This window comes from Thunnus maccoyii, chromosome 19, assembly GCF_910596095.1.
Source record: "Thunnus maccoyii chromosome 19, fThuMac1.1, whole genome shotgun sequence".
NCBI classification, from domain to species: domain Eukaryota; kingdom Metazoa; phylum Chordata; class Actinopteri; order Scombriformes; family Scombridae; genus Thunnus; species Thunnus maccoyii.
In genome coordinates, this window is record NC_056551.1 from 24,347,156 (window position 1) to 24,358,032 (window position 10,877).

Below are 10,877 nucleotides of genomic sequence, written 5' to 3' on the forward strand. Positions count from 1 at the left end.
AACTGCAGGTTTATTGAGATGTTTATTGGGTGTTTCACAATGAAGTCAAACAGTGAAAATGTGTCTTCTAACAGCAATACGACCACTGGAGGCCGAACCAGCCGGACAGCTTCTTCCAGTCAGGAGAGGACTGCGTGGTGATGATCTGGCACGAGGGAGGACAGTGGAACGATGTGCCCTGCAACTATCACCTCACCTTCACCTGCAAAAAGGGAACAGGTGCCCAATATTTTACACCTAACAGTCGGTTCACTCATCACAGGGAGAACGACTGAGCCTCACAAAATCTAACCACAAGGGCATGCATGAATATGGGTATTCCATGCAGCTATTGAGTTGCATTATGGGAAATGTAGGATACAGTGTTTTTGGACTCATACTTGGGTTTTTTTTCAGTTTATTTATTTGCACTTACAGAAAACACTAAGATATATAATACATAATTGACAGACAGGGATTGTGCTGCTGACATGGGCTTATGAAGGTATCCCACTAAAGAAAATTTAAAAAAAAAATAAGAAAGAAAAAAAAAACACTATAATAAATATAAAGAGACTGAGAGTCAGGACATCTGCTTCAATCTGTCACAAGTACTCCAGCTTCATGGAAGCACAATACTAAGTTGCTTAAATACTCTTTTAAGGAATCATACTGGTGATTTTGCTTATTTTAGTATTTAAACCACAAATTATATGTATTTCACATCACTGCCAACAATTTTCCAAAGTATGTATTAAGGTTTTAGATTCTTATCCTCGTTTTCCGGGCAACCTTTTTGTTTTCAGTTCATCTCAGTTCACTTTACAAATCAATTGGTGTCCAACTGGTGTTCAACTTGTAAAACTCAGGCAGGCTTCTGTGAATGTACTATGTGATCAATCATTCAATCAGAGCTGCAACGATTAGTTGATTGACTATTTTGATAATCGATTCATTGATTCAGTCACTTTTCAAGCAAAAATGCCAAACTTTCCCCAGTTATATTTGTGAGGATTTGCTGTTTTTCTTTGTCTTGTGTGACAGTGAATCGAATATCTTTGGATTTTGATTGTTGGTCGGACAAAACGACCAGTTTTATGACATCACCTTCAAAGTACCTTGTGATGATTGGATGATTGAAAATAATTATTAGTTGCAGCCCTACAATCAATCACCTGCTCCTGACGCATCTCATCTCGTTATCAATGTAGTTAATAGATGGTTTAAATAATCTTCTCTCTCATTAAATACCTGGTGTCTACTGTGTCATGGAGCAACACTGCTTGTTCTCCCGGAAGCTTAAATAAATATGAAATCTTTTTTTTTTTTTTTTGAAATTACATAATTTTGCCTCCAATATAAAACAATGTGTTCTGAAATAAATTGAAATCAAGCAGATTTGAATTTAGAAACTTTATCTACCAAACTACTGTATAGCATTAGAAACATGGTTTGCAATGATATAAATTACATGGAAATTATTAAAGCTGCAACGACTAATCAGACAGAATATTAATCGGCAATTAAATCATCATTTTTAAAAGCAGAAATACCAAATACTTGTTGCTTGCAGCTCCTCAGATTTTAAGCTTTCCAATGTCCTACATGACAGGAAACTCAAAATCTTTTTGTTTTGGACTGTTGATCAAACAACATAACACATTTGAAGACGTGTCTGTGAGCTCCAAGAAATTATAACAAGCATTTTTCACTATTTTGTGACATTTTACAGACAGAAAGATTAATCAAGAAAAAAACCTGAAAGATTAATTGATAAGGAAAATAACCAATTAATTATTTGCAGCCCTATAATTTATAGATAATGTGCTCAAACAAATCAAACTATTAATAAAGTCCTTTAATACCTTCATGTATTTTTAGCATAATAAATATATAGTTTTCTGTTTTCTACCCTCCAGTGTCGTGCGGCCAGCCTCCTGTGGTGAAGGAAGCTCGAGTGTTTGGAGCCATGAAGCCTCGCTACGAGATCAACTCTCTGGTCCGCTACCACTGTAAACAGGGCTACATCCAGAGATACACACCCACCATACGCTGCCGTGCCAACGGCCAATGGGACACGCCCAAAGTCACCTGCATGAGTCGTGAGTAGTGACTTTAAGCTGTAGGACTTTGTGTACTTTGGTTTAGTTTTCATTTTTAACACTCTTTTCCAATTTGTGTCATCAGCCGCAACCTTCCACAAGTCATTTACTCTCCGGCGCCGCAACAACCAGTACGACGGGCAGCAAAACAGGCACTACGACAACCATCACATCCATCACACCAAGAGTTATCAGAAACACCGTCAACAGGAGCAACAGCAGAATTACGAGATCCTCAGACAGCTGCTGAGAGAAAAGAGGCAACACGGCGTCCAAACACACAACAAGAATCAGATGAGACACTGAGTCCCATTTGTGGTTTTGTAAATCAGTTTCGTGTCGGCAGCCAATCAGCCAACCAACCGCGTCGGACCAGAGGCATCGATAGACAGAGTGATGCAAACTGTCTATCAATGGCTCTCTCCAAAGAACCAGGGAGATGTTTCATCACTACATTGGCTCCATAAAACACTCCAGGATCTGAACCCAAAACCCCAAGCGAGGATTTAGTTTCCTCTGTAAAGTTAGATTATATCAAATCTCCCCTTCAAACATCGAAGACTGGTGCCTTAGAGGCTTCACTGTGTGCTACACTTAATATTTAAACACCACACAGGTTCTCTGTGAGACTTCAGTCAGTCTATGTTCCCTTTCTCCAACAACGAGCCGTGCCTTCTGTGAAATCTTATTTAATTGAGGAAAATAAGGCACAAACACACCGAGCAGTAAGTCTCACAACCAAAACACAATGTAGTATTATTTGTTTATTTTTTATATCAGTTAGTCCAGAGCCCTGTTCCTCAGTTGTGTATCTTAATTAATCCAGGCCAACATGTTATCAGGCTGAAATTATATTAATTGTTAATTCAATTGTTAATGAGTAGAGTTGAAAACACTGCAAGGTACTGGTGAGGAAATGGTTTCTTCTGCAGAATCCAGCAAAAACTTCAACATAAAAACGCTGTTCAGTGAATGATCATGGTGTCAGGTCTAGTAGGATTTCAGGGAATATTGTCGATTATTGTGATATTTTTACCTACGATAATCGCCACATGAAAATTTGATACCGGCAGCGGAAGTTTCATCTCGTCGTTTATCTGTCTGGCGGCAACTTTACTGTTTTTGGTTCACTCTCAGCGCTCTCATAGTGTCGTTTTTGGGCCGCAGTGGGCAGCTGTTTTCAGAGAAAAAGGTTCTAACAAGCCGCTGTACGCTACCTGCTCAGCACCAAACGGCAAACACGGGTATCTGTAGACTAGCTGGTGATATTTCCCTCAGGAGTTGGTAGAGAGCAGAAACAGAGTTAAAAGAGAGTGAATATTGGACTGTTTGCTAATAAGTTCAACATATCAACTTCAAAGGTGATAATATGTCAGTGTTCATATCATTTTTCACTCTTATTCAAGATTATGTCCTTTAAGATGAACAAATTAAACCTCTAACAGTGTTTAAAGCACCGTGTCAGCCAGATGAGAGTTAACAGGATCATTTTAGCCTGATAGCATCACGTTAGCCTGGATTAGCCGCACCATATTTGACAGGACCAAGTAGAATTTAGATAATAAGTAATGTTAAGACTATAAAGAGCAGTTTGTCCAGTTTCAGCTTGTTCTGCTTGTTATGACCCATTTTTATGTACCCATGTAGATTTTTGTACAAAATGTTTTAGCAGAGAAAAGGATTTTTAACGGGAGATTTACAGAGCAGCACACGTAGATAAAGTGTGGATTATTATGAATGTGTGGAGAGTTGTGCTGCGGCTATTAATCATAGGATATATAATATAGATACTATATGAAGCCATATGAATTTAACTTATTGTATACTTTAAAACTATGAATGGACTGTGATATTAAATAAAGGTCATTGGAACTGAAGTGATTCTGTTAATGATGACTTCCTTGCTGTTTACAAGATTCCCTCGTGTTGTTTCTTGCAGAGAAAACATCCGATTGTGCAGCACATATAAAAGTATGTTCACTGCAACATTAGCTCATCGTTAATGTTGATGATGTTTGTTTGTTTTTTTAATTCAACGCCAAAATGCTCCTGATTATTTTAAACACTTTCTACAACACTGAGTTAAGTTTTGGGAGTGTTCTCAGACAGAAGAACAGTAGATGTTGCTGTTTACAGATCTGGAATCTGTTTGGTTTTTTTTTAATCCAACAAATAAGGGAATGTGAAATGTGAGTGCATAGAGGAAACATGCTCAGAATGGGCAACAATGATAAGATTTTTTTATGCATTTTATTTCTTTCCTTTGATGTTCTTCATACATTCTCCTTTTTTATATATATTGTTCGTCAGTGTATATGCATTTTAATGCTTTTCTACTCCATGTGGTTTATGGGGTTTACTGTATCTGTGGCACAAGAGCTTTTATGTAACCATTGTGTCTGTTACTGTGAGTGTCTGTCATCCTGTTTTTCATTGTCAGCTATGTGTGCAATAATAGGAACCATTAAAACACAACTTGTCCTGTTTGTGCAGTTTTACTTTGTACCTTTATTTAAAAGATAAGGCTGCTGTTCTTCTATATTTTTTTTATTATTTTCAACAAATCACATGAAAAGAGCAAAACCCAAGGATGTGTTTGTCCCTACTGAAGACATATATTTTTAAAGCTCCACTAATCAATATTTTATGTTAACAACAGATCGAATGACAAAGTTGCTTGTAGTGAGAAACATGCAGAGAATTATCACCCAACTCTGCAGTTCTCTGAGCTTTACAGAGCCTTTTAGCGTCTTTTAGGTCATTATTTAGTTTTTACAACCTGGAACCACAACTCTCTTTAATCAGTGCTGTTTCAGCTGCAGCAGGCAGCTGTTTTCAGGTAAAATACAATAAAAATGTAAAATAGAATAAAAATTACCACCAAATGTTCAAAATTGATGTTGGTCCATCTTGCAGTTCATTAAAACATTTGCTCACCACATATCAACAACAGTATGAGTTTTGTTTCACATTCATCTGTTCAAAGTTTCTCTGAGTTCATCTTAAGAACCCATGGTGACACAGGTGTCACCAACCCTTTCAATGTTCTGGAAAATTCCTTATACAGCTTTTATCCTTGATTTTAACTCATGAAGTCCCGAAGTGACATCTACTGAACATCCTGGTGCAGTCATGTGACAATGTGTGAATCTGTGTACCCATGACATCACTTCCAAAATGGCAGTATGCCCAGTCAGCAAATGTGATAGAACTAGCTAATTTTAAAAAGCTTGTTTTTTTTGTTACTAAAGGTAGGTTTCAACCCATTTAACAATTCTGATGCTTTAATAAGACGTCCTGTATTACATTTAACCTGTTCTGACCACATTTCTTGAACTAATTGATATAAAACAAGTTAGGGAAATAATATATTATAACATATATGTTACATTACAGATCTCAGAATTCAGAAATGTGTTCCTTGTGGTCCATTTGGTCTGTTTTATGTTCCCCATAATTTTCCTTTAAGGAGAACTGGGTCCGAGTTCTTATGGGTTAAATCTCAGTTTAACACGTGAACCTACGAGCAGGATTTGTGACATCACAACCAGTTTGGAGCCAATCGTGGTCCAGTATGCGACTTACACAAGTGTGATGTGGAAACTTGAAGCCTCCGGTGCACAAACACTGAGAATGGACTTTACAGTGAAGGAGGAGACATCTGGTGTCCAGCAGGAAAACTTTACTTAAATTAAATATATTTGCATATTCATAGATTCTGGATTTTTAATGAGGGAGAAGGATGCCATTTTAAGGGTTTTAACGAGGCTATTGAACACAACACTTCTTATTCAAAGCAGATCATTTTCTTTAAAGGTCTTTAAACGTATGTCTGGAGGGGATCTTTAAAATTGTGTCTGTAAGAATAATTGGGGATAAATGACTACTTATATACACCTTTATAGCCATAGTTGACCATTTAGCAGCTAAAGAGACAGATATTGCCCTCAGGAGTTGGTAGAGAGCAAAAACAGAGCTAAAAGAGAGTGAATATTGGACTTATATTCACCAGGTGGACAGAAACACGACTCCAAATGAATGATAATGTTGCTCCGTAACTGCTGGATGTGGAAATAAGCAACTGTTTGCTAACAAGTTCAACATATCAAATTAGAAGGGGATGATACGTCAGTGTTGTGCCCCCAAGTGGCCAAAAAACAATTCACACAGCTATAAAAACAGCTTACAAATATATAGTCTAATGTTCACTGTAGTATTTAACAAACAAAAAGGAAGAAATGGTGCATTTGTTGAGGACTATTTTCAGCAGTGAATGAATCTAGATTTGGTGCTCTAGTGAGTATTTCTGGCAGCAGGACGGTGTGAGTGTTCATGATGATGATACACACACAATACTTGTTAATAGATCAGTTCAATGTTTGGTCTTTTACTGTGAATAAAAACACAGAATATCACACTTATCCTTTATAATAATAATAATAATAATAATAATAATAATAATAATTTATAATGCAGCCATCATCCAATTAAATTGTCAACAGATGGCGCCTCCTGAAGTCTGAGTTTGAGTAAAAATATATATATATTAGGGATGTGCAGAGATCCCAGTATTTGTATTTGTATCTGTATTTGTTGAGGCAGCAAAATTATTTGTATCTGTATTTATATTCAAATAAAAGTTTATTACACTTTTAATTTTAGAAAATTAAAGTGTTACAATAAGTGTTCATGAATTAAATACCTTATGAAGGAGGTCCCCACATCGAGTCTTGAACTGGAGTTCAAGACTCAAGACAGATCATAGACGACTGCGCTGACTACTGAGGTAAAACTTTACTTATTGCCTCATTGCAGACAGACTTCTACCTATTTATATACCCATAACACAAATAATTTTTGAAATATTTGTATGAAACAAATATTCGTATAAAACCCACTATTTGTGCTTTGCCGAATAATGTATTTGTATTCAGGCACACCCCTACTATATAGTGTCATGAAAAGTAGCTGATATAAAAAGGACAAACTTGGTGCTTCCTTTTGTTATGATTTGGCACTATATAAATAAAATTGAGTTGAAATGGAGATTTTCACCTTTGTAATATTGTTGAAAATATAAACTATACTTATTTGTTGTCATTTTCTTCGTTCAGTCAATGATTGCTGATAAAAGGTGGCCCAACATGTGCGTCAGCCTGCCTCGCCACATTCAAACAAACACGAGAATATTCGAGAACACGTCACCAACATGTCGTCACTCGTTTCTTAAAACAGTCTCGTGCTTTGGCAACATGATGCCTTACAGTTACAAAATCAACTGAGAGCAGCTCCATGAATGGCCTTGGTGTTTCTGTCAGGAAAACATTTGTATAAGAGGCACCCCTCCCTTTGGAAACACGGTGAGCACATTACCGCATCTCTCAGGAACTAACCTGGCACTCTCTGCAAACGGCCTCCTAAAGTCAATTACAGCTCGGCTCCGGCTGACGTGAACTTTGCTGACTTCTATTTTCTTTTGCAAACTGCAGTGTGATTGCTCATAAGTTGTCGTGATGTATTTCAGATAGTAGCTGAACTCAGCGACGCCTGTGGAAAGAGAGTCAGAGAGGCAGAGTCATGGCTTGTGTACTGTTTTATTGTCATTTTTGTCTTTGGGTCCCTAAGGTTTCCTTGTATGCTGCAGTTATTAACAAGGCTCCTGATGAAGACAGTTAGTCAGACAATACACAAAAGAAAAGGCAATATATCATTTGTTTTGTTTCTTTTAAAACCTTTACATGAATAGTTTGACATTTTGGGAAATACTGAGAAATACTTATTCGCTTCCTTGCTGAGAGTTAGATGAAAAGATTGATACCACTCTCATGCCTGCACACTAAATATGAAGCGACAGCCAGCAGGAGATTATCTTAGATTAGATTAGCAAACATCAGATTACAGAGAAGGATAATTAACTGGCGAAAAACCCAGAAGGTCGTTTAAAAACACTTACCACTTTGTACTCAATTTCCTAGAATGAACAAAAGATCATCTGGATGAAATAAAATTACGCCACTACTAGGGATGTGCAGAGAGCCCAGTGTTTGTATCTGTATTTGTTGAGGCAGCAAAATTATTTGTATTTGTATTCGAATAAAAGTGGACAGAAGCTTAAAAATCCTGTTTTTGTTTTTTATTACGCTTTTAATTTTAGAAAATTGAAATAAGTGTTCATGAAGCGTGTGTAGTTCAGCTTTATCTATGAGGAACACCCCCAAATCTGGGCGTGATGTCCAAATTAGGAAATATGCATCATGTTGCAGGTGGATGTGACTCCCCTCACTGAGACCTGCTGATAGACGTCACAGCGGAGCAGAGGAGAGACACTGAGATAGCGATGTAACCGACCTGCACTCTGGTATTTGACATGGTTTATTTTTCTTCCTGAAAACAAACAATTTTTGAAATATTTGTACGAAACAAATATTCGTAAAAAAAACCAAAAAAAAACACTATTTGTGCTTTGCCGAATAACGTATTTGTATTCGGGCACACTCCTAGCCACTACTAGATGATAAAAAAGATTTTTATCTGTTTCCCAAGTTGTGCCTCTGTTTCCGAATCAAAACCAAAGAATCACAACATGGGGAATGAATTAAAGGTCTTTTTTATCGTGCAATGAACAGAATATTTCTTCATCCTGATGGTTAGATGAGTCTTTGAGGATTTTGGAAATACTTTCAGAAAATCGATAAGTGGGTTTTAAAACATTGCTAGTTAATTATCTTCTGGAGACACTGATGTTACCTCTGTGACCTGAGCGTATGCTAACACATGTCAGGCACAAACTGGGGCTAGGCTTAGCTTAGCATTAAGGCTAGAAGCAGGTGGACACAGATACTCTGGCTATGTCCAAAGTACAAAAAAAAAGAAAAAAAGCCCACTAGCACCGGTTAATTTACTAATCAAGATGAAAAGTTGTGGTTTTTACGGAGAGTGACATGCCGTAACTATTTCCTGGCCGGGAACAGTAACTTCTGGTTGCACTCCTCCCAAAAATGTCAAACTATTCCATTAACAAACAGACACTTTGTTTGTAAATCGTTTACAATGACTGAAAATAATACAAGTTTAAGAGGAACAAATCTCTTCAGTACTGAGATTCAACTAGAGTTGAATCTCACTAATTCTTACAGAAAGCTATTTTTACGAGTCCGTTCTTCAGCGATAAGTGTAGCAGGACTCAGTGGCTTGTCAAAGGTGGAGCCAAGTAAAGCTAAACCTACCTCAGCACCAGTGGATGACCTAAACCAGTGTCGGGGGCCAGCTGGGACTGTGCTCAGTGAGCTTAGACTTGATCAATGTGCACCGTTTACCGGGTGATACCCTTACATGGAAGAAGCCCTTAGTGCCTCCATGCAGGAATTATTGGTATTTTGGATGTATTGTATTTCTGTCTCATTCAGCAGGCTGGTGCAGGTTGGCTGATCGCCTGCTGTGTCTGCATTCAGAGACAGGTCAGCCGGTGCAGAGCTGAGTCCTGCAGAACTTAGATAGCGATCAGTTGGCGAGTTGCTGCCAGGAAGACCAGCTTCATCCCAACTGTGACCTCAGCTCTCCGTACGTCACTCACAAAACTTCCTCCATGCAAACCTCAGGGGGAAAAGTTTGAAACGTTAGTTTTTATTTGTCTACAGTCTGCATAGAATGATCTAACACAGTGATCATTTTGTTTCAGTCCAGGACATAAAATGTGCTCAAGTGTCACATTTTGATTATTTGATTATTGTTGTTTTCAGACACCAAAAATGACATTTTAGTCTCGTTTTCATCAGTTAAACTTTAGTGTAATTTTAATCATGCCTCTGTAGCATTCTTAAACAAGAGCTGTCGCCATCTTTGATGTGTAGTTATCATGGTTACAGGTGTTGTTCTTGCAGAAAAGGCATCGTTTACTTGTTTGAAGTGCTCATGACTCACTCCATTGGAATATAGGTGTCATTCTAAAACTTTGTATTAGTATTAGGATGTAAGAACTGGATACCAGGCTCCAAAATGGTGCCCATTCACTTGAAGGGTAATTGCTTGCCCAGTGAATAACAGTTTAAAAATTGGCAGCCAGACTGAATGTCGGCGCCGTATCAGCTCTTAACAATATGCTCACTTGTTTAGCTTCAGACCAGCCGTCAAAACGTCAGATAACGTTAACGCAAAACAATTCCTTTAGCAAACATTAAGGGGAAGATTTAGATGGTTGAATGCTGACATTAATCCTGCTTTCATTCACACTGATAGCTTATAAACTAAACAAGAGATAGCTGACGGAAAGTAACATAAACGTTACATCCACAAATCTTGATAATGTTATTTAACGTTAGCTTACCTTTTTATTAAAGTCACAGTGCTGACACGCCTTCCTTGTCTTGTCTAATTTTCAGTGGGACTGTAGATACATTTAGTCCATAAATCTGTTCTTTCCAACTCATTACATTGAAATATTAATTAATTAATGTTCATTCATCTGTCCTTAACATTATGTTAAGCTTTTATTCCTTGCTACAAATTTTCATACTTTTTGAGGCTTTTTTCCGTCCGTAATTTTTCATTTTATTTAGTTGGTCCCATTTTTGTTGTAGAAAAAAGGACATCAACGAGTATTTTTCGCCATGGTTTTTGTTTGACGATGTTAACACTGATTAAATTTGCAAAACCAATTTTTAAAGGACCAGTGTGTAAGATTTAGTGGCATCTAGTGGTGAGGTTACAGATTGAAACCAAATGAATATACCCACCCACCCCCCAAGTGTGTAGGAGAACGTACGGTGGTCACAAAACGAAAACTGCGAAAGGCCCTCT

At 37.5% G+C, this 10,877-nt stretch overlaps 1 protein-coding gene and 1 long non-coding RNA gene across 4 annotated transcripts in view; one reads left to right on the forward strand and one right to left on the reverse strand.

Annotated features, from left to right (window-relative positions):
• The window catches only part of LOC121885527 (versican core protein-like), a 38,310-nt gene extending 35,523 nt beyond the window's left edge, over window positions 1-2,787 (forward strand). For all 3 annotated transcript variants that reach the window (XM_042395069.1, XM_042395066.1, XM_042395065.1), the window contains 3 exons: window positions 75-219; window positions 1,899-2,081; window positions 2,167-2,787. In XM_042395069.1, the coding sequence (XP_042251003.1) occupies window positions 75-219; window positions 1,899-2,081; window positions 2,167-2,387 (549 nt within the window). In that variant the 3' untranslated portion in view covers window positions 2,388-2,787. The remainder of the gene's footprint in view (window positions 1-74; window positions 220-1,898; window positions 2,082-2,166) is intronic.
• Window positions 119-10,475, reverse strand: LOC121885529. The gene is made up of 4 exons (XR_006092579.1): window positions 10,405-10,475; window positions 9,308-9,674; window positions 7,475-7,628; window positions 119-202 (listed from the first exon to the last, which is right to left on the reverse strand). It is a non-coding gene; the product is annotated as an uncharacterized LOC121885529 (long non-coding RNA).
• Between the last annotated feature and the right edge of the window lie 402 nt (window positions 10,476-10,877).